The sequence below is a fragment of the Acartia tonsa genome, chromosome 7 (assembly GCF_053477335.1).
Source record: "Acartia tonsa isolate MP-2025a chromosome 7, ASM5347733v1, whole genome shotgun sequence".
NCBI lineage: Eukaryota > Metazoa > Arthropoda > Copepoda > Calanoida > Acartiidae > Acartia > Acartia tonsa.
The window spans coordinates 45,188,951-45,214,163 of record NC_137266.1 but is presented as its reverse complement, the minus strand read 5'-3'; the positions used below and the strand labels follow the sequence as shown (position 1 = coordinate 45,214,163).

Below are 25,213 nucleotides of genomic sequence, written 5' to 3'. Positions count from 1 at the left end.
GAAACCGGTTCTCATGTGGTTGATAGATATTTTCTAATGAAACGTAAATAAAAATCAGATTTAGGCCCTTCGGGGCCAATAAAAAGGACTTTTATTTACATATCCGTAATCATTAGCACTTTATAGAGAAGAAGAAAATATTTTACTTAGCATTTATGATGATTTGTTTGATTGGTTTGAAATATTGTTTTTTTAAGCTTCACAAAGTGTCTCAAAAAATTACCCATGTGACGTCAAAAAATGAGGGATTATTTATCTCTTTTTTAGGGATTTTCTTTAACATTCTCTTCTCATCCCTAGTTTTTATGACGTCACATGGCTGATTTTTTAAACACTTTGTAAAGCTTCGTTTTTTAGTAAAATTAAATGGGCAATTGAAATTCGTTGGTAATTAAAGTCAGTCTATTAGATAAAGTAGTAAGGATGTTTTACTGTTTAAGATTTGAAAAATTACCCAAGATTTAAGTCTTCATAGGATTTTTTTTTGCTTTCCCTATTCTGAATACAGAGAGCCTAGATGCTAAGGGCGCAGCCGCTAGTTTTATTATAATAGTAGAATGATATCTGCCTGTCCGTCTGTGGGTAAGAAGAAAAAAAATCAGCAACTGCTTGACTGATTAGGTTCTGATTTTTGAAGAATTTTCTTATATATTTAAAACACGACTTTGAGCTATTTTACTGGGTGGATGGAGACTTATGTTTTTGAAATTATGTACTTAATACATTTTTATATACAAGTTTGAAAAACAGTTACTGCATTTGTTAACGTTGTTCACAGACCAATGATAATACAGCTGCTCAATTAAAAATTGCTTGTGATTCTAAGCAACTGTTATACGTAATCGTTCTTGTTTATTTTCCTTTTTTATATTCCCTACACAGCTTTGTTTATAAACAATCCAATAATTCCAATAACTTTTTCTTTCTTCCTGTACGTTCAGAGATATAAGGAAAGATATATTGAAATAAACTTCCTTTTTTACAAAGAGATTTCTTTATATAATACAAAGTAGCTTGATGTCTGTCTGTCCGACTGTCCGTCTGAAGCTTAAGATCTTAGTAACCACTAAACTGATCGGATTTTACTCTTCAGGGTATATACCTATTGGTCCTGTGGTGGTTTTAAGCTAATTCTTTGGGGTGGGACAACCCCCTAAAAAATGAAAATTCCATCCTCCCAAAAACAATTTAAATTTTTTAAAAAGATTATCTCTTGGGGCAAAGCCCCTAGAGGCTAGGGGCGAAGCCGCTAGTAACAATATAGCAATAGCGTAAAAACGAACAACCAATGGTTTGCACGACTTTTGATTGGAAGTCAGAACTGTGCTTGGTGTTAAAATGCCCCTGTTTCGGTGCCATGGCATAGCAACAATTTTAGTATCTTTAACTTGTTACTTAACCCGCGACCGTGGCTTAACACGTAGCACATGAGCTCTTAATTCGAATCTCAAAGCGACACCGCGTTATGACTAAAGACGTTAAAAATGATTCCTTCAACTGCTATGTCAGTCGCGCGACATAAATAGTTAGAGTTGTGGGGATGACTTGGCCAATAAACAGGAGCAACACATTACCATGCGGTCTTCTCCGACAAAGGTCGTGGAAAATAAATATTATCCTCTTATTACTTGTTCCTGTAGCCCTGAAATTGAACAATCTGTGCTAGCATAGTAAAGTAAGTTGAAGGTTAAAATAATGCTGAAAGAAAAGTACATTTTTACATATTTTGTAATGTTTATTTATTTATGTAAAAGAATAGAGGGGGCACGAGCTATATGTAATTCTGCCCACGGGGTGGGGACCCTTTGCCAACTTTCAATTGGGTTTTTAAATATCAGCCAATAGCGTCGGAAATAAAAACATGGCCGAGTCGCTATAAAAGAGCAGAACTCAATTTGCTAGCAGAAGAAAAAGGTCCCATCCACTTGGACCAGGAAGTTGTCTGGGTTATGTATCTGTACTTATACATATTTTGCTTATTCATATAGTAGGATTATGATTTTGAAAAGATTTGGTAATTAAGAATATATGACAATAAAAAAGTATAAATAGGTAAAAAAATAAAGTTTAAAGATTTCTATAAAATTATACAAATTATAAGGATTTATCAGACCATAAAATTAATCAGCCTTTTTAAGTATTGTACCTTGTTGTCCTAGAAATTAAATGAATAAGAATATAATAAGAATAAGTATAATAAAGTTAAAAATTAGCTTGTGACGTACGGACAACGTTATATTGTTGCTACGCTCCTTATATCGTACCTAATTGTAAATATAGTTTGCAATTAATAGGACAATTCAAACAACCAAATGAGCTAACCATGACCTTAATTATTTTTAAAAGATTTACTTCACTAATTCCTATTTTAAAATTTCAGATATAATGTAAAAATGTAAATAAAAGGAAAAATAATTTTAGAACAAGTGAAAAATATCCGAAAAAAAAACAACAAAAATCATCGAAAAAAAGTGACAGATTGTTGAAAAAAAAGTGATAAAAAGATGAATGAAAAAAGAAACATGCTTACTTTGCTCATTGTTTTGTCAGGGGTTCAGGTCAGTCTTTTTTTTAGTAGAGAAGCTACTCTATAATTCCAAATTTAGCTATTTTTCTCAATATCTGGCGTTTTTGGTACTTTTAAAAAAAGTTTTATAATATCAAAATTAAATTTCTCGTCGTTCCAAGTGATTTGTGTATTCAAAGATGAAAGGAAAGGTAGCTTTTTTGATTTTTCAACAAATATTTCTCCATATCTTTGGTGTTTTTGGTCTGTTCTTAAAAAATTTTGTAGACTATAGTATCAAAATTAAATTTACCGTTGTGCTGAACATTCAGTATACGATTTACTTTTACCCTTAGTCTGTCAGCCATCGTGCATAATATAAAAATCAAAACTTTATTAATAGGTGAAAAAGGTTTCATGATTTTTTCTCCAATAATCCATTCTTTAGTTTAAAAATGAAGTTTAAGTCTCCTTGTCCATATTCCCGACCATGATTTTTCTGTGCTTCGCTACTTATTGATGTTGTCATCCTTATTTTATTTTATTGGTAGGAGCGTAGCTACTTTGTAACTAGAACCTCAAGCCGTACGTCAACATTTATATATGATTGTATTGAATATTTGTTTGGTTCTAGAGACACACCAAAAATATTTCTATTTCATAATTTTCTTTAAAATTTCTAATATTTGCTAATGACATGATTTTCTTGGTCAGTAACGGTATTTTCGTTGAAAAATTGTGATTTTTTTGTTATTTATGAATTTTAATACCTTGTTTTATCTTCTTATAAATTGATATAAAAATAAGATATAATTAAGATTTATAAAAAATTAATTTCTATATGATTTTACTAATAGAAAGAGAAAAATAAAGAAAGTAAAATAAAATTGTATTTAAATTAATCCGACCCTAATCCTAATTTTATTTAATGGTGAATATATAACAATTTAAATTATTTGTACAACATTATAACAGACAAAAACTACTAATACTTTATAATTTAGGATATAAAAAGAATCAATTCTTCCAATCATGATTTAGTTTTACGATAGATGATAATTTCGGACTTTTAGACTTTTCCAAGGTGTTTGATTTTAACATAAAAGTTATACTGTATTGACTTAAATCTTAAAACGTCCATACTAGAAAATATTATTCATTAATAAAATCAATTTATTCTAACCTCATGAAAAATAGCTTGAATCCTGACTAGGGACAATATGAAACTTCTCGAAAAAGTGTGAAAACCAAGTTTGATTGTACAAATTATAAAAATTGTCTTGTGGTGTCATCCATTAAATGCATGGCTCTGACTCTAATTGCAAAGTTCTATTCCGTAATTAAATTCTTTAAAAAAAACCTTTTAAAACTTTTTAATATCTACAATTCAAATTTTGGGTGTTTTCCCTCAAAGTATCTTGTTGAGGACAAAAGCCTCCCCCCACCCAATATTTTTCGAAAAAAGAGAGGGGGATAGCTTATCTTTTTAGGTCAAGTTAGGTTAATTATTAGAGAAAAACAATAGAGATGGAAGAGTTAAAATAACTGTATGATCCCATCTCGTGGACCCTGTGCCGCTTTTTTTCATTGGGTCAGTGAATATTAGCTGCTACAAAAGAGCAGAAAGCAATTTGCTAGCAGACGAAAATATAGTCGTAATCAACAATCACTATGTAGTGAAGCGCAAAGTTTTACAGTAAAGAAATTACATATGTACCGAATGACACTCAAAAATTACTTAAAATGAGTTAAAAGAATTATTTCAAAAAGAATGATATAGTTTTATTCTATGTATGTTTTTTGGTATGAAATATTAGATTTTGAAAAGAAAGTTATTCAAAAGAAAAATAGAGCAGTATAGCTTTGTAGCACTACTATGTTAAAAAGACAATTATAATAGTATATTATATCCTTTTCTTTTAAACTATCTTATTTCAAATAAGGATTAAGTTTCTAAGGAATGCTAGTTTAATATTTCTTTAAAAGGTTTTAGTCTTGTTCTTTGAAATTATAATTGAGGTGTTTTGTTGAGAAAAAAAAATTAAATTAAAAAACCTTTTTAGAAAAAGATTAAATGATATCATTAAATGGGAGTTTAAGATTAAAGCAAAAAGAGATTAAAAGTTAGTAAACTTATAGTCGACCATACCCTTTTTACCCTGTGGAATTCTTAATCTAATCTACATTTCTTGACCTAACCTAAATCATACGATTTTGGTCAAACTGCAATTGCAGCTTTTATCTTGAAGCCTAAAGTTTGACCAAAGCAGAGTCTACTAAATATTGGCTGCTATTTTTGTTTATTAAACTAACTTAAAAGAACTGCATACTGCTTACCTTTTTGGAAACTGCCATTCGGGAAGAAAATTTCCATCTAAATGACCGTATCAATAAAATTTCACTGCATATATAAATGTATATAATATTCAAGGGGGGGGGGGGGGAAGTTCTGACACATTTGCGTAAACGGTGATTATTGGCTTTATCTTTGGACTGAGAGGATAGGTTATTAGGGATAAAATCATTCTTATATGATGAATTTCCCCCAGATTTAAGATTTTTTTGGATAGGCCTCCAGGTTCCGGAGCTCCAGGCCTCCAGGTGGTCTCTGGACAGGTAAAAAATAAAAAAATTCTTATTTAAACAGTTAGAGGTAAGTTTATAAAACAACATAAGCTTCTTTTTATATATTATTTATATATTTGAAGAAAAAATTACAATCGGCCTCCAGGTTCAGGTGCTGCAGGCCTCCAGGTGGCCTCTGGACAGGTATAAAAACCAAATTTCTTATTTGAACAGTTAGAGGTAAGTTTATAAAACAACATAAGCTTCTTTATATATATTATTCATATATTTGAAGAAAAAATTACATTCGGCCTCTAGGTTCAGGTGCTGCAGGCCTCCAGGTGGCCTCTGGACAGGTATAAAATCCAAATTTCTTATTTGAACAGTTAGAGGTAAGTTTATAAAACAACATAAGCTTCTTTATATATATTATTCATATATTTGAAGAAAAAATTACATTCAGCCTCCAGGTTCAGGTGCTGCAGGCCTCCAGGTGGCCTCTGGACAGGTATAAAATCCAAATTTCTTATTTGAACAGTTAGAGGTAAGTTTATAAAACAACATAAGCTTCTTTTACTATATTATTTACATATTTGAAGAAAAAATTACAATCGGCCTCCAGGTTCAGGTGCTGCAGGCCTCCAGGTGGCCTCTTGACAGGTAAAAAATAAAAATTTCTTATTTGAACAGTTAGAGGTAAGTTTATAAAACAACATAAGCTTCTTTTTATATATTATTTATATATTTGAGGAAAAATTTACAATCCGCCTCCAGGTTCAGGTGCTGCAGGCCTCCAGTTGGCCTCTGGACAGGTAAAAAATCCAAATTTCTTATGTAAACAGTTAGAGGTAAGTTTATAAAACAACATAAGCTTCTTTTAATATATTATTTATATATTAGAAGAAAAAATTACAATTGGCCCCAGGTTCAGGTGCTGCAGGCCTCCAAGTGGTCTCTGGACAGCTAAAAAAAATAAAAAAAATCTTATTTGAACAGTTAAAGGTCAAGTTTACATAAAAAACAAAATGACCTTATTTTTAGATGCTTTAAAGATATTTGAAGAATAATTTACAATTAGCTTCCAGGTTTAGGTGATGCAGGCCTCCAGGTGTACTCTGGACAGGTAAAATATCAATATTTCTTATTTCAACAGATGGCGGTAAACTTATAAAAAAAATTAGCTTATATGTTATTTATATATTTGAAACAATATTACAAATGGCCTCCAAAATAATATTATAATAAGTATAATTTTAAATTACAATTGGCCTCCAGGCTCAGGAGCTTCGGGCTTTGAACAGATAAAAATAAAAAAAAGATAATGTCATTAACTCCTACAATTTAAACCTTTGAAGTCTCAATGTGTAGGACCTAATAATGTTGGCGTTATCCTCTTAAAATTTTTTTTTCAATTTTGAAAATTTTGCTATCCCCCGACTAAACTTTAAAACCTGGCAGCAGCACTTTTTTACAATTAGGTTTGGTTAGATTATAGGCTAGGGGGCTGAGTACCCATGGCTAGGCAGGTCAGAAGGCCTAGGCCAGGTTCTATTGTACTCAAAATTTTAAATTGAAGAAAAATAAATCCTAAGAGTATAATACCTAAATGTTTAATTTCAGATAATCTAGGATGGGGTGCAAATTTTTTTTAACAAAATTTTCATATATACATTTACTGGCAGTTTAGACTACTTAACAAGATCTGAAATAATGGACACATCGTTAATAGCATATGTGCAAATTTGGTTAGACTCATAAATTCATATTCTGCCTTTTAAGTTCTGATACCTTCTAGGCAAGTAGTTTTTAATATATAAGAAGAAGCTTATGTTGTTTTATAAACTTACCTCTAACTGTTCAAATAAGAAATTTGGATTTTATACCTGTCCAGAGGCCACCTGGAGGCCTGCAGCACCTGAACCTGTTGGCGGATTGTAATTTTTTCTTCAAATATATGAATAATATATATAAAGAAGCTTATGTTGTTTTATAAACTTACCTCTAACTGTTCAAATAAGAAATTTGGATTTTATACCTGTCCAGAGGCCACCTGTAGGCCTGCAACAACTGAACCTTGAGGCCGATTGTAATTTTTTCTTCTAATATATAAATGATATATTAAAATACGCTTATGTTGTTTTATAAACTTACCTCTAACTGTTTAAATAAGAAATTTTGATTTTTTACCTGTCCAGAGGCCACCTGGAGTCCTGCAGCACCTGAACCTGGAGGCCGAATGTAAGTTTTTCTTCAAATATATTAATAATATATATTAAGAAGCTTATGTTGTTTTATAAACTTACCTCTAACTGTTCAAATAAGAATTTTTGATTTTTTACCTGTCCAGAGGCCACCTGGAGGCCTGCAGCACCTGAACCTGGAGGCCGATTGTAATTTTTTCTTCAAATATGTAAATAATATAGTAAAAGAAGCTTATGTTGTTTTATAAACTTACCTCTAACTGTTCAAATAAGAAATTTGGATTTTATACCTGTCCAGAGGCCACCTGGAGTCCTGCAGCACCTGAACCTGGAGGCCAAATGTAATTTTTTCTTCAAATATATGAATAATATATATAAAGAAGCTTATGTTGTTTTATAAACTTACCTCTAACTGTTCAAATAAGAAATTTGGATTTTATACCTGTCCAGAGGCCACCTGGAGGCCTGCAGCACCTGAACCTGGAGGCCGATTGTAATTTTTTCTTCAAATATATAAATAATATATAAAAAGAAGCTTATGTTGTTTTATAAACTTACCTCTAACTGTTCAAATAAGAAATTTGGATTTTATACCTGTCCAGAGGCCACCTGAAGGCCTGCAGCACCTGAACCTGGAGGCCGAAAGTAATTTTTTCTTCAAATATATGAATAATATATATAAAGAAGCTGATGTTGTTTTATAAACTTACCTCTAATTGTTCAAATAAGAAATTTGGATTTTATACCTGACCGGAGGCCACCTGGAGGCCTGCAGCACCTGAACCTGGAGGCCGAATGTAATTTTTTTTCAAATATATGAATAATATATATAAAGAAGCTTATGTTGTTTTGTAAACTTACCTCTAACTGTTCAAATAAGAAATTTGGATTTTATACCTGTCCAGAGGCCACCTGGAGGCCTGCAGCACCTGAACCTGGAGGCCGATTGTAATTTTTTCTCCAAATATGTAAATAATATATAAAAAGAAGCTTATGTTGTTTTATAAACTTACCTCTAACTGTTCAAATAAGAAATTTGGATTTTATACCTGTCCAGAGGCCACCTGGAGGCCTGCAGCACCTGAACCTGGAGGCCGAATGTAATTTTTTCTTCAAATATATGAATAATATATATAAAGAAGCTTATGTTGTTTTATAAACTTACCTCTAACTGTTCAAATAAGAAATTTGGATTTTATACCTGTCCAGAGGCCACCTGGAGGTCTGCAGCACCTGAACCTGGAGGCCGATTGTAATTTTTTCTTCAAATATATAAATAATATATAAAAAGAAGCTTATGTTGTTTTATAAACTTACCTCTAACTGTTCAAATGAGAATTTTTTTATTTTTTTACCTGTCCAGAGACCACCTGGAGGCCTGGAGCTCCGGAACCTGGAGGCCTATCCAAAAAATCTTAAATCTGGGGGAAATTCATCATATAAGAATGATTTTATCCCTAATAACCTATCCTCTCAGTCCAAAGATAAAGCCAATAATCACCGTTTACGCAAATGTGTCAGAACTTCCCCCCCCCCCCCTTAATTCTTTTATTATCGTTTTTCTTTTTATGTATGTATGTACGTGCACCCGAACAAAAAAAAATCTATTAATTTTTTCATAGCCCATCTCCCCGAGTGCATTGTTTACAAATCTTAACTTTTAAGTTTATCTTTTTACCTTTTTCTTCTTACCTATGTGTTCATTTAAAAATACACAAAAATGTGAAAATTAGTGGGGAAAATAGGATGATAATATCCATAACTAGAACTAAAAAAAATATGGTTGAACAAGCGGACAAAGTCAGTTTTAGAGCAGATGTTCAGTGTTCATATGATATATATGGAATTCACGAAACCTTACTTATAATTATTTTATATCAGATCATCGGACCTTATATATTACATACTGGATGCTCAATGGTAAAGGAAATCTTTACAAAAGTATTTAGTTATAAATTTAAAATAGTAGTCGAGAAAATCACATACGGACGAGCATTTTAATTTATAAAGTAGCTTTGCTAAAATTAACTTTTGCTAAGTGAATGAACATACCTGAAGTTTTGATTCAATAAGGCAATTTAATCATTTCACAAAAGCCTTATGCTCCCAAAGTGCTAAATACTACCTTTTCTGAAATTTTCAGGCTATTCAGTTTAGTTTGAAGATTTTAATCATATAAGAAAAACATAAACATCTAACTTTTAATCAATGTAAATGTTGTTTTGTTTTGACAGCCTTTCTTTTTATTAAAAGCTGGTTGAAACAAAGTTTTGTGTGGTGTTTATGCAGGATTAGGAATATACATTATAAAAACAAGGATCACGCCTTTCATAAAAGCAAAGCTCTAAAGAAAAGGTCAAACGAACAGCAACTCTTAAAGTGGGTCAGAACTTATTTTGTTATTCTAAAAAAATTATGATTTGTTGCAAAATTGCGTAAATAGAGGATATGATAGAAGGGCATACTTACATTTTTAGGATTTGATATAGAAATAACAAAGACTGCTATCCGATATGGACGGACAAACAGTCAGACATAGAGGATTATAGAGTTGCTTCGCCCTAATAATAAACGAAACAAATATAAATAAAATATGTTTAAAAGATAGTTAGAAGGATGTGCTGAATTTTAATTTCCAAATGTGTACGCAGTTTCCGCGGTGTTTTCTCATCCTATCTCAATATTTACTACTAGCTAAAAAAGCTTCAAACTCCCAAAAAGAAAATCAAAATTTGAAAATTAAAGTTTTGAATGTATAAATAGTTTACACGTTCAAAATATTGAGAAAGGATGAGGAAACACCGCGGAAACAACGTACACATTTGAAAATTGAAATTCAGCACATCGTTAGAAAAGTTGCGTTTGTACTTATATAAATTCATTTAGTTGCCTAAATCTAAATAATCTGCTTTGTCCAAATATTTGTTTTTCGTCATGATTGTCTGTGTGTGTGTGTGTGTGTGTGTGTGTGTGTGTGTATGTGTGTGTGTGTGTGTGTATGTGTGTGTATGCATGAGTGAAGAGTTTTGCAGTTTTAACCTTCAATGAAAGGTTTTGGCTTTGTTTTAGTTTGGGGCTTTATATCTCCAAAATAGTTGGCGTACCCATTATTTTAAATAGCTTAAAACTTGCTAAAGACCCACACTAAACTTTCCTAAATTTTGTGAAACAATCGGTTTATTTAATACGCCCATAACCACTCTACCTTACATTTCAGAAATAAAAACATTCAAATCAGAACATTTAAAAGGCTCTCTTGATATAGTTGTTAGCGAGATCTTAATGACAAACAACCCATATCTATTTATATTTTGATGTGTACCTACTTGAAAAGTTAAAGTTGTTAAATGTTAAAATTACAAAGTTTACTTTTAGGACAAGGATGACAACATCCATAAACTATTAATTAAGACTCGCTATCAAATTAATAAATGTTTTGCTTGCAATATTGTTCAACAACAATTCAGACTATTTTTTTATAATTATATAAAAGTAACCGGATGTCTTTATGTTTGTAGCGAAGGGTGTCGCAAACTGCTGGACTGATTTGGTTCTCTTTTACAGTAAAGCCTAATATAGGTTAAGTAAAGGTTAACCCTATTTTCAGGGAAGGTACCTAACCTCCCCCCCCCCCCTCTTATAAAACTATAATTGATAAATATTTCTTAGTGTTAAACACAAGAACATTACCTAATTATATAATAGTTTAGCTTTTAATATGTAAAAGTTTACTTTAAAAACAAAGTTAGTAACCTCTAAAATATAATATTCACGAAAATTCAGGTAAAGGGATCATTGTTATGAGAATATATCAATAGAAAACTTGAAACTATATTCTTTATTTGATATACTGGGATCTTAGTAGTTAGGAAATCCCCAATGATGTAAGGTAGTTTAGTTAGATTATTGGTAGATATGTTTAGACACTACTAGTATGGAAACTAACCAACTAAAATTAAAAAGCCAACGAATAAGATAACGTGGTTATGAATTTGTAGAATCTTAAGGGTTGGACAGGAAAATTTTATTTTTAAAGACAAAAAAACTTCCCCCTCCACCCTAAACCCTCCTAAAAACTCAATGCCTAAATTTTCCCTTTGTAGCTGATATGTTTTGGAAGCATAGAACGATTAAAAAAGAATAAATTCAGCATTGTCTCTTCTTTTGTAATAAATAGATTATAGATATATTATCAGAATAGTGGTAGAATAAATTTTGAGAATATTTGTCAGAATCAGATGAAATTAACCTCTAAAATTTAATATTCATGATGGTCTGCTAATTTTAGGCCACACCCAGAGATAGGGATAAACAAATATAAAAAGACTTGATGTATGTTTGTCTGTTTTAGGTCTATGTTACAAAACTATGAAAAAAAAACATGGCGCTTCTAAAAAAAATATCAACAATTTTTATATATTTTCTTGTACATTAGCATGCTATAATTGATAATAATAGAGAAAAGAATAAAAAGGTTTTGAGGCTGGTTGATTGCAAACAGTTGCGTGTACAGGGTTTTGCCGGGAGGTGCACGAAGCGCAATCAAAATTTTAATACCCCCCCCCCCCCTCAATCCAAATCAAGGAGGTTGTAGTGGGATGTGACTTTTTAAGTTGACAGCCCTCTTGGCTGTTTTAAGGGGGTGTATCAGGGGATATATAACCTTTGTCATGGGGGAATGTAGAAAGGTGTAGGGAGTAGATTCTTTAGGAGTTGTATTCAACCCCTTTAGATACCTCCCCCCAAAACAGTTTTTCTCTAGGTTCCATATCCCCCTGACCTTTGCCATACACAAGAAAATTTAAATTTTTGTGCATTTTCACCACGTCCTACACACCAATTATTTTTGGTGCGTTGCAACTCTTCAAGTTACAACTATATTTTTTAGTTTATGACTAGATTATGTTAATGGTTTTATCATGTTACTAGAAATAAAAGTTGTCTTATTTAAATACATATCTAGGACTTAAAGAGTAGAATGGGAGGATGGGGAATCATTAATCTCGATCAAGGCGAGGTTTTCCCTGAAAAGTGATTCCTAAATTCCAGATGTTTTTGTGTAAATAATATTATAAATGTTTCCACTCTACTATCTTCTAATTTTGACAACAAAATACAACTTTCAAGACCCTTTAATTTTAATTAGTTTATAAATTTCTGTTGATTTAAATAGTTGCCATACAGCTTGAATAGTAAATTTTGGCAATACAATCTTTGCTTTTCCCATCCTTGTTTTTAAAACTTTTTTAAAAACTGCAAACTAAATGCCACTTGTGCAGGCTTGGAAATACTCATTTAAGTTAACAAACTTGCGCCCAAACAAAAAACAAGGATGACATCAATACAAAAATAACATAGCTAATAGGATATGTGTGAAAAATCTTTAGAAAGCTTGTATCTTTTGGGAAGCGCTGGTGGGAAAGGAAACCCCTAAAAAAGAGCTGGATTTAGACGTATTTTTATGACGTCACACATAACACTTTCCAGTACTACTTTTTTTTGGAATTAATAGAACTTACTTACTTAAGTCTAAATGGAAAGATTTCATTTGGTAGAACAACTACTTTATTTATTTTGTATGTTCTGACAATATTATAATTGTAGAAAAGCTCTGCTTTCAGAATACATAACTTGCAAGAGATGAAAAAGTGTTTCTACAAAAAAAAGCATACAAAAAATATTTAAACACATATTACAATTTAAGAAAGATTGTACTAAAAATTAAATATGAATTTAATGAAATATTAAAATTTTTCTAGCTTTAATAGCCAGGAAAATTATATTTAGGATTTTTCCCTAAAGCATTATCGACCAACGGACGGTCAAAATAAGGTCTAGAGTAGGTGCTTTTTTATCAGGAAAATCTTGGCAAATATTTCAGCTGTCTATCTTCAATAGAAGCCAATTGCACAGTCTTGAAAACTATTATTCCTATCATACTCATATTGAGACATAATTATCGACATTCTATAAGTTCAAGGGCAAAGAATATTAGCTAACTAAAATGAAAGTCAAGTAGCTTGTACAGTTTTTGATGAAATGTTTCGATTCCCTCCTAAATATTAAAAACGTTAAGGATTATAGCGGCTAAACGGATGCAAGCTCTTCGTAACCAAAAGAGAAGGCCTACAAAGGAATTGCTAAGTATCAATAATGTACACTGTACAGTTGTATCACAGTCAACACAAATGCGCGAAAAAGGCTTATTTTTTTAAAAGGGGGGGGGGGTTGAGCTCAAGAAAAAAGACCCTTAAAAACACCTCTAAGGGACAAAAATGTACAACCAATTTGGAACAGCATTTTAAGAGATCTTTAGCTTTAGACAAAAAAACATACAACTTTAAATTATAGAATTTGTAGGTTTTATTTGTACCAGCCCTATTTATTAAGAATTTACCTAATTTTTAATAAAAAAGAGCCATTTTGGCATTTAGTTAGATAATGAGAATGATTATTATTCAATTCACTAATTCTGCTGCTACATTGAAACACCATAATTGCATTTTTGAATGAACACTTGCTAAATAACTGCTAACTAACCAAGTTTTTCCCGAAAAACTTAAAACTTCATATTTTAAACTCATTATGAACTTGAAAATTTAAAATTTAATTTAAACAAAATTTTAAAAATGTTGGACGGTATACTTAATACTTATCTCAATAAAAGAAAATATAGTAATATTTTTGGGATTCTATTTTATTCCAATTTGGATTGAAATTAGTAATTTAATGTATTTTTGACCTTTCCAAAGCATTTGCTTAACATAGAAGATACATAAAAGCATACCTACAAAACCAACACCTAACACTTAAATGTATGGTGACATCGCAAATAAACAATTATTTCTCTGTAATGTAACAAGGATGCCAGATCTATAAGTAGGAACCTAGTAAAAGTGTCTGACTATGACGTCAGAAAAAAATTAATAATTAACCAATGAGAGACCGCTATATATTTTTCCATTGGTCAATTATAGTGAATACTGGCTTCTCATTGGTTGATTGTTATTTTTTTACTGACGTCATAGTTCGACACTTTTACGAGGTTTATAAGTAGCAAAGCAAAAAACAATAATGAATGGAAATACGGACAGATGTTGAGTGTTCAAAGAAAATTCACCAAAATATTATAACCATCTATCTTGAAAAGCATCTGAGAAAATTACATTTCCCCCACACCATTACAGACTAACGAACTGTAATGATAATGAATTATAGCATTGCTTCGCTACTTAAAAAGAATAAGTAAATATCTTAATATATAGACTGACGGACTGACGAACTGATAGATTGATTATAGCATAGCTTCGCTACTTAAAAAGAATAAGTAAATATCTTAATATATAGACTGACGGACTGACGAACTGATAGATTGATTATAGCATAGCTTCGCTACTTAAAAAGAATAAGTAAATATCTTAATATATAGACTGGCGGACTGACGAACTGATAGATTAATTATAGCATAGTTTCGCTACTAGAAAAGAATAAGTAAATATCTTAATAGAAAACGTCAATATGTAGGAATAATATGAAATTTGACAGAATCACACTCAGAGCTCTACGCATGTTATTAATAGTTATTCATACTAATAATCGATTTTTTGACAGTTTTCATTATAAAATAAGGATTTCTTCCTGTTTTGTTGGCCCCGAGGTGCCCCAGTTCCAAATGTGACTTTATTATAACTTGCACCTGTTTCTATACCAAAGCATTTCACCATAAAATGCTGTGCTCTCATTGGTGGAAAGTTAGCTCACCCCGATCTGGCTCACCACTAAATTGATTTAAAGATTCAGCTCTGTTTAAAAACTCACCTTTTATATAAATAGGCGTAAGGTTAATTTTGCATATAGCTCAAGATTTGATAATTCCTGAACTATTTTGGGGAAGCTTTGTATAGGTCTTAGGATAGTTTTGGCCTAATTTTGAAAAATTATGTTTTGAGGCATTTTTAGGTTATTTATCTAAATATATCCCTTCTAAAAGCGCGCCCCTAGATGCAATGGGCACAGCCGCTAGTAAATAACAATGTATTGAATACATCTCATATAAGAATATAATAATAAATGTATTTGTTTATGCATCTGTACGGATTAGGTTTGATAGTTGTACATATTAATATTTTTATTTACAGCCCATTTTACTTATGTCGAACCTAACACTAATTGACTATTAGTGACAAAACTTTCTTAACCCTTTTCCTGAGAGGAATGAGGGGGCTTTTAACCTCACCCCTCCCCTTTAAATTGCCGTAACAGTAAATAATGGTGAGATAGGATGAGGGGGGTATTCCCCCCCCCCTCCCGCCTACCCCTGAATAGTGATTAATTGCATGCCCCCCGGATAAGGATTAAAGTATCTGAAGTCTACAAGAAAAACAAAATCTGCTCAATTTAACATCAGACTATCAGACAGTAAAAAATAACAGACATACCTACCTACTAAGACAGTTGTAGTGTGGAGTAGCTTCGACACATTTTATAGAACCTATTTTTTATATACAATCAAACTTAGAAGTATCAATATATAAAAAGATATTACTTTGTATAAGTAAACATAATATCTTTCCTGAGGAAGCGTAGCATCTCTATTTTCTGGCACTCCATATTATCATTAAAAAAAAGGATGGCAACATCCACAAAATCAAAGCTCTGAAATCAAACCATAGAACAAAAGAACACTTGTACAGTGTTAAAACTTAATAATCAGAATATGAAAAAAGATAACACTTACATTTTTAGGACTTGATTAAAAAGATATGCTTCACTTAAGAATATTGAACGTTTTTGTTCTAGAAATAATTTCTGGTAACAATTATAGAATCCAATGTTTGAATTGGATAGGACATTTCTAACATACCTAGATTAAATAAAACAGTTGACCATTACGTACGGACATCTAAACCTTAATTATAGAAAAGTTTCAGTCTGTTTGAATATGGCCTTGGTAAAAAATCTACTACAAAGAATTTTTAGAATTATTAATCTGCAGTTTAAAACTTTGTTATTATGGATAATTTTATTGTTGTTGTGTAGCATATCGTAATATGATATTAATAGTATTCCAAAGGAAAAAAGCTTCGTTATTAATATTTACAAACATATAATAATAATAATAATAATATAGATATAGTTATAAAAAGTTTTTATTTATTTTCCTGTTATATAAAGTAGTTAAGTTTTTTGTCAGTTGCTTAAGATTTTGAAAACTTCTGAACCGAACTTTTTTACGCATAGAGAGCAAAGAAAATCTTAGATAATAGTGCTATTTTCTTCTATGCCTTATCCATGCGGGTGTCCTTACTCTGCAGGGTTACCTAACCTAACCTGACCTAATTAATTAAACAAACAACCAAAAACTACCCCTCCCCTCTCGTTATTTTTAATTTTATTCAAAATCTATGATGGTGTTCTAATTGTTATATTTTCTGTAAAGAACCCCCATATTTACACGTCATACTGTATGTCATTAAATATGTATAGAATATTGTTTATTTTTGTTAGTTTATGTATGTTAATCAGGGAGGGAGGGAGCATTGTTCTGAAAATTACACTAAAACCCAAAGTTTTATAATCGCGTTATTTTATTAGTTAGCTTAAAAACTTTTGGTACCTTTCATTGCATTTTGCAAGGGTGGTTCCAAATTTGTAGTAGCCAAAAAACAGATGGGGTTATTTTGTTTATTATAATTGGGGATGTATACAAGGACATCCAAGCTTGTTTAAGGGGGTAAAAAGGTTTGACGAGGGGTGATCTAATGTAAATTTTGATATAGGTAAAATGAAGGGTTTTATGGGGTTAAACATCTCTTAACTCCTCCCCCTTTGTGGTTGTATAAATTTTTTATCTATTGTCTTATCCCTAAATATCCCTGGTGTGAATAATGCAGAGTAGGTAAATAGGTATTAGGAATAAATATTTAATCAGCAAAAACAAAATAAGGTGAACAATAAGTGTTTCTTTAGGGTATAGTTGCTGTTCTTTTATTATTTTTTAGTGAAGCTTTTATACAATTAGGGATAGTTCTTATCGTTGATCTAGGCATGTTAATTTGTCCTATAGGTTTTAAAATTGCAAGATGATTCCTATAACAGATAGGTACAATTTAGGAAATTCTAAAATAGATACAATAAAGTCCCTATGCCCACTTTTTATTATTATTTTTTTATCCTATTGAAATAATGATTCATAGGACAACAATATCACAAGCGAAGCATCTCCAAAATCAAGTATTAATAATCAAATAATTGTACTTTGTAATTGTACTTATAAATTGATATTAAGTTCTGACACTCTACAAGTGTTAATGTTTGTTTGACATACCGTTTGAGTTTAGAGCTTCGCTTTTATGTTGTCATCCTTGTTTCTTTGTAAAGACCATTTTATTGTATCTAGTTTGGTTTTTGATAAAGATAAATATCCACTGCATTACACTAAAGAATATGGACAAGGATATATTTTAGTAAAAAAATATGTTTTTCATTTCCATTAAAGATTTACAAGCAAATACGCCCCTAGAGCGCTCTAGGGGCACTTGAGAAAATGGGGAGGATAAGTTAAGTAAGAAAAGTTTGAGGGCGGGATATTTTTTTTTGAAAATTTTCTCTGGAAATAGTTGAGACACCCTCCCAAATTAGCTGTAAACCTTTTCTGAGTCTATTAAAAGCTTTATTGTAAAGAGAATTGTATTATTTTAAGATTTAGCAAGATCTTTCGCTAAAGACAGACATACACACTGACATTTTCTTACTTTCTTATAATGCTTAAAAACAAGTAGGAACAATTTTGTGTTTTGTGAATACTTTTATCTTACACCTGTTTTTTGACCAAGGCATTATCCTGATCTTATTTTTAACATCTCCTAAATGTTAAGGAGTGTTAACTGTCTTTAAGTGCATCAAATTTTCTATCTTATTTATACTTTAGAATATGATACCCTTTCTTTAACAAGGGCTTTACCAAAGATGTGAAATATGTCTGCTATAAATCCACATTCAGTTTTTTACAGCCTACTTCAGGTTAGAATCAGAGACTTGTATTTACAACAACAACAACAAAGATGCTTTTATAGTGCCTATAAAAAATTAAATGGCGTCATAGTGGCCTACCATAAGTAAATTAAAATGTATACTGGCCTGCCATTAGTAATTTAGTTTGTGGATTGGCCCATAATTGGTCATTTTTATTGTATGTCGTTATTTTTATAGGCATGCACTATTAAGAGCTTACATGGCAGAACAAAAAATTTAGAAAATTGCTTTGAAAAAATATTTTTTACTCCAACAAATCAAATAACATTAAAAGCATCTTTGAATCTCATGCATTATGTAATTTGAATATATTTATGGGACACTCTTATTTTTCTTCATTATAATTAGAATTACTTTTGGGACACACTGTGTAAAAAGCTTAAGGATATGTGAACATTTAGTTTTGAAAGATTTTTGTGACTCTCTGTATATAAAGAAATGATGTTTTATTTAGGACTTTATTTGAGAACAGTCGAAAAAGCTTTTTTGTTTGCATACCGTGTTTAGGAAAATATTTATGACTCAAACCTAATGAAAGAAAGTTAAACACCCTGTATATATTTAATAAGTTGGACACCCGGTATGTATTTAAAAAGTTAGGCACATTGTATGTATTTATATAAAAGTTAGACACCCTGTATGGAAGTAGAAAGTTGGACAGCCTGTTTGTATTTAGAAAATTGGACACCTTGTTTATATTTAGAAAGTTGGACACCCTGTATTTGTTTTAAAAGTTGGACACCCTGTATACATAGATTGAGGATATTCTTTGTTTTGTTTACATATTGTTATGTAGGAAAATATTTTTATTGGAAATGGTATCTTTATAGTAAACAATTGTCTATATTGCTTTGCAGAGGAAAGATGAGATATTCTTTTTTTTAAGACCGCAAAATTACATACAAAAATCAGAACAAAGATTATATTAGAAACAAAAAAATGTAGTAATTAATTAATGGCCATTAAAACATTGAAGTTAAATAGAGGGGGCACGAGCTAAATGTTACTAACCACGGTGTGGGGCCCTTTGCCGTCTTTCAATTGGGTCTTTTAATATCACCAATAGCATTGAAAATATAAACACAGTATAAAATCTTTACTCATATATCTATTGATTAAACTTACAAAAACACATAAAAAAAACGGCCATATAAAGAAAAACTATACTCAAAAACAGAAAAGCAAATTAGTTTTTTCCTTATAAAGGTTAAATTTAACAGATTTAAAAATGATTATCACAAAAAGTTATATCCATAAAAATGTATTGGCCATTTTTAATGTGAGATATATGTAAGAAAGTATAAAAATGTGCATTTTTTAGATATGTAAATAAGGTTTTTTTAAAATGTACTTATATGAACAAAAGGAAGCACTTATTTATTGTATACTCTTTTTTTATAAGCCCAAAAAATGGTTTATGAATTCATCATCATAATTGTGAGTAAATAATCCAGATTTTTAATTTTTTCCTTTCTTTTTTTCTTTATTTGTGGCTTTTTATTGCTGCGCATGTATTTTTTTGTTGTTGTAAATTTTCTCCCTTATTTGTCCACTTCAGGACAAAAGCCAATTAAGTAGGTGGAAAATGTACATAAAGTAAGCGCTATAATTGGCCATCAGTATGTAAAGAATAAAAGTACTTCTAAATTCGCTGGGGAAACACCTTCAAGTACATTTTATACTTGGGCTTTGCAATAAAAATAAACAAAAATAGATATATGTCCAAAATTAGCGCAGCCAACTGTAGTTTAAATGTTTAATCCTTATAATTGAGTAATAGGATATCTGTCTGTCTGTACCGAAGGAACTTGCCAACCGTTGAACCGTTATGGTTCTCCTTTTCAGGGTAGCTTCTCCTAGATTCTAAAAATAAGAAAAATTAGGGGTGTAGGCGCTTGTTTATTTCTTAAAGTAACTAACTACTTTGAACGTTTAAGTATTCTTGGTACAGGACAGGTTTTTTGCTATTTTTTAGATCAACTCATAATGATAAAATATCCATTCCATTTTTACAAACCTAACCCAAGCGGGTTCTCTAAGAGGCTAGAAGCGGCGAAGCAACTAGAATATAAAAATAAATGGTTTAGAAAAAACATTAAAACTACTAAATTAGAAATTACACAACCCAAAGTTAAAGCAACGTCTTTAAAGTTTGTAAGCTAATCCATATATGAACTATATTTCATATTCATATATATTATATGTATGTTATCAAATGCTATGCTAAAGTTTTAACCCATTTTACTTGGAAAACTTTGAAAACACACATTCAACACATGTGTAATAGCTTCAGTGTATTATTTAGTACTTTCCCTCAATGTGCCTTTCGGTCACTGAGATCCCCCTACCTATTTTTTAAAATTAATTATAAATAAAGAAGGGGGGTGAATTTAGTTTTATTCTAATTCTTAGCCCCTGTGGTGGGCCCTATACTTTCGGTGTTTTAACCCTGCGGGCGGCTATCTTGTACCTAACATATCCGAACCTAACCTAAAGTAGTAAACAATTATTGACCCACCCCCCCCCCACCACCCCCCTTCCCCTTAGTTTCAATTGATTCAAGGGAAAAAAGAGATGGGGTTTCTCTGCACTTTTGAGGGTAAATGGCTATTATTTTGTTAGAAGCTACTCTATAACTATCTTCAATGCGTCTTTACATTTAGTAATAAACCGTACACACATCTGTAAAGACTGGTACATATGGAAAAATACACATTTATTTGCTGGAAAGTTTAATTTATATATAAATTCTGTTTAACAACTTATTGTTTTCTTTTATTTAAACTTACTCTCATGTTCGTTTTTTTTTACAAATTTCTAATGCAGTAATTATGGATATAAATGTTCTTTTTCCTTTTTATACTGAACTTATTTAAATATTTTTACATTCATCTTTTTATTTATGGAAAGGAATTATTGTTCTGAAAACCAGGAAAACCAAATTCTTTAACACTGTGGCGGTTTTCCTGAAACTGCTTGGTCGAACACAGAACCTCCATGTTTTAAAATAAATGAAGATGAGGGGTGGTGGTTTTTGGTTTTTGCTAGGTTAGCTTTTCTTATATTTGATAAAAGGTTCCCGGGAAGGGTAAGACATAAAAAATAATCAACTGCGTCCACACCCTTTTCAATTTAATGTAACATAACTTCGTTTAATTTACACACAAACATTAAATGGTTCAATTAATTGAATTTTATGAGGTAATATAAGAATTTGTATAAATTTTGATATTTGAAGTTTTTTAATGTTATGACGTCAAAACAGGGTTGTAGTGTTTTAAATATCAAATTATATTCTCGTCGTATGATAATTATTTTGGCTACGCACCTAGAGGCTTAACTAGGCCCTTGAAAACAGGGATTGGGGGCCCACCATAAAATTTAATCTAGTAAGATTAAACAACAGTTATTCAATTCTTATTAAAATTTTCTTATTTTGCTAGTGTTTGTACCTATCCATCCATTTATCCATCCATCCATCCCCAAATATTTGCAAAATATCTCAGAAATATTAAACAGGGATTTCATGGATAGGATTTTAAAGTGTTTCAAACTAAAATCTATTAATAGTGCCTATACAACAAGGATGACAACATCCATAAAAGAGAAGCACTGAAACGGTAGGACAAACGGACATTAACACTTGTATAGTGTTAGAACTTAATTATCATAATATAAATTTATAAGAGTCAAAGCAAAATTGTAAGTAAATTTGTTGAAAAACTGCTTGATACAGGATAATTCATTATAGAGTTGCTTCACTTATTACATTATACTTTGTTGTCCCAGGAATCAATATACCAAAAATCAGATCCATCCGATGATTAGATCACATAAAAATTTGTTGTTAAAAAAGTAAAAAATCAACATGTTTAAAATGGACGTACGGACATTTTGGTAATGATTATAGAGTTGCTACGCTTTCTAAATCGTACCTAACTACTAAAGGAATCACCATGCAAAATTTGAAATCGATAGGACAATTCTAACATGCCTAAATTAACGGAAAAAGCTATCCGTTACGGACGTACGGACGGACGGACGGACGTACGGACGGACCGACCCTAATTATAGAAAAGCTTCGCTTTTAAAAATGACATTATACAATGCAAATGACCGAGATAGGCCAATGCAAAGGTTGAATTACCAATGGCAGGCCAGTATACATTTTAATTGACCAATGTTAGGCCAGTATGATGTCATTTTTTATAGGCGCTTTTATAAGCTTCACCAAAGTAAGTTTTCTAGTTAATTATGTTGGCTTTGAGTTAGAATCCACGCAAACAACGGTTATAACCTCATTGAATGATTAATGAATTTTAACGAGTATTTTAACTTTATGACAGTTTCTTGTTTTATTTTAAACTATATTATTATGATACTACTTAACTTTCCTCTGACGACATGAAAAGCCAGGCTACATATACTGTGCACATTTAAGGTTAGCTCAGACATTTATGTTGCATGTTAAAATCACCCTATCAATTTTAAATCTTATAAGAAGATTGCTGTAATGACATGGCATATTCTTGAAGCAAAGCGACTCTATAAACTAAACTCTATTGTCCCTGGAAGTACCAGCATTTCCTATTTGGGGTGTAGAATGTGTTTATAAAACTTGAATTTAAGATCAAAGAGTGTGTTTCACACATTTTAAGCATCTCTATGTCTCAATTTCTTTAAGAAACAAGGATGACAACATCCATAAAAGCGAAGCACTGAAACGGTGGGACAAACGGAAATTAACACTTGTATACTGTCTGAACTGAATAATCAGAATATAAAAGTATCGAAAGAGTCGAATCAAAATTGTAAGTAAATTTGTTGAAAAACTGCTTGATACAGGATAATGTTTTGGACATACTTACATTTTTAGGACATTATTATAGAGTTGCTTTGCTTATACTATTGTTCTTTGTTGTCCCAGGAATCAATATACCAAAAATCAGATCAAACGGATAATTAGATCACATAAAGATTTGTTGTTAAAAAAGTAGAAAAATCAACATGTTTAAAATGGACATACGGACATTCTGGTAATGATTATAGAGTTGCTACGCTTTCTAAATCGTACCTAACTACTACAGGAATCATCATGCAAAGTTTGAAATCGATAGGACAATTCTAACATGCCTAAATTAACGAATAAAAGCTATCTATCTCAGACGGACGTACGGACGGACGGAACGACGGACGGACGGACGGACGGACCGACCCTAATTATAGAAAAGCTTCGCTTTTAAAAATAGCGGCGGCGCATCTAACATTTAGTAGCTCTGTATTAAAAAGCCCAAAACCATCTTTAAACTTGAAGCTAAAAAGAAAATAACCTAAAACCATTTAGAAGCCAATTTGAAGATTCCTTACAATGGGTTAATGAGTTTTGAAATTATCTTAAGCTACAGAGAGAAAAAGAACAAAAACAGCAAACTGTTGTCAACAAGGAAACCTAGTAATTTTACTTGACTTAATCTTTTGGGAGGGTGGTGTTACCCAACCCCAAAATAGCTACAAACCTTGCTAGGACCTATGAGAAGCTGAATTGTACAGGAGAACCATGTAAGTTCAGCGGTAAGCAAGATACTTTGGAAGATTATTTAGAACTGTTTTAATCTGGTGGAACTATATAATATCTGATCAAGAACATCCAAGCCCGTCCAAGCTTTTTATTTTGGGGGGGGGGTAAAAATTTTTGAAGGGGGGGGTAATTCGTTTTTGCAAATTTTTTTTACCCCCCCCCAAAATTTTTACATTGGGGGTAAAATTTGCTTGGGGGGGGGGGGGGGTAATTACCCCCCCTGAAATCTGTTGGCAGGGGTAAATTTAGTTTACCCCCCCAAAAAATTTTCTTCCGGGGTAAATTTTTTTTTTTTTTGGGGGGGGGGGGTAATTTAAATTTTATTAAATATATAGTATTAAAAATGCGCTCGAAGCGCGCAAAATTTTTTTTTATTAGAGATTTTTTATATTGGAGGGGGTATTAACCCCCAAAATTGTTTGTGGGGGTAAATACCCCCTCCTAAATTTTTTTTGGGGGGGGGGGTAGAATAAAGAATATTTTTAAAAATTTTGGGAAATTTTGTTTGAAAGATTAATCACCCCTTTACCCCTACAAAGACTGAATGTGCATTTTAAAAAAAAGAGCAGTCCTTTGGGGGTAAACCTAACCCAAATCAATGGGACAAAGTGAATCTCTCTATCTATATTCTATACAGCAGCTACGCCCCTAGAGGAATCCAAGGGTGCCTTAGGGAAGGGGAAAGTTAATTCTCGACTTTTAAATTTTGCTTTTAAAGGTAAAATAAAAATTGAGGAGTTTTTTTCTAGGGGTTTTAAGCAAGCGAATGATTGAAGTATTTTTAAACTTTGGATAACAGTGTAATTTATAGTCCAATGTTCATTCCACCTTAGAGTAATGTACTCATAATTACATATCTATGGGCTGCACGCACCCTTCTACACCCCCCATACGCACACCCCTCGGTATGAGTAATGCACTCTTATCTATCCTCTACTGCATAAAATTTACATTCATACATTTCAATTTACCATGTATCTTACATTTTACAGGTTGAAATAATAATATTTACTATGTATCTTATATTATACAGGGTGAAACAACAAAATTTGCCATGTATCTTACATTATACAGGTTGAAATAATAATGTTTACTATGTATATTATATCATACAGGGTGAAACAATAAAATTTACCATGTATCTTACATTATACAGGGTGAAACAATAAAATTTATTGTGTATCTTATATTATATAGGGTAAAACAATAAAATTTACCATATATCTTACATTATACAGGGTGAAACAATAAAATTTACCATGTATCTTGCATTATACAGGGTGAAACAATAAAATTTACTATGTATCTTACATTATACAGGGTGAAACA

The 25,213-nt window shown here is 31.4% G+C and overlaps 1 protein-coding gene across 1 annotated transcript in view; it reads left to right on the top strand.

Moving 5' to 3' along the window:
* The first annotated feature begins 2,378 nt into the window (after positions 1-2,378).
* The window catches only part of LOC145323841 (follistatin-related protein 1-like), a 56,552-nt gene continuing 33,717 nt past the window's right edge, over positions 2,379-25,213 (top strand). Inside the window, exon 1 of the mRNA XM_080166411.1 lies at positions 2,379-2,558. Coding sequence (XP_080022537.1) covers positions 2,505-2,558 — 54 coding nt within the window. The 5' untranslated portion in view covers positions 2,379-2,504. The remainder of the gene's footprint in view (positions 2,559-25,213) is intronic.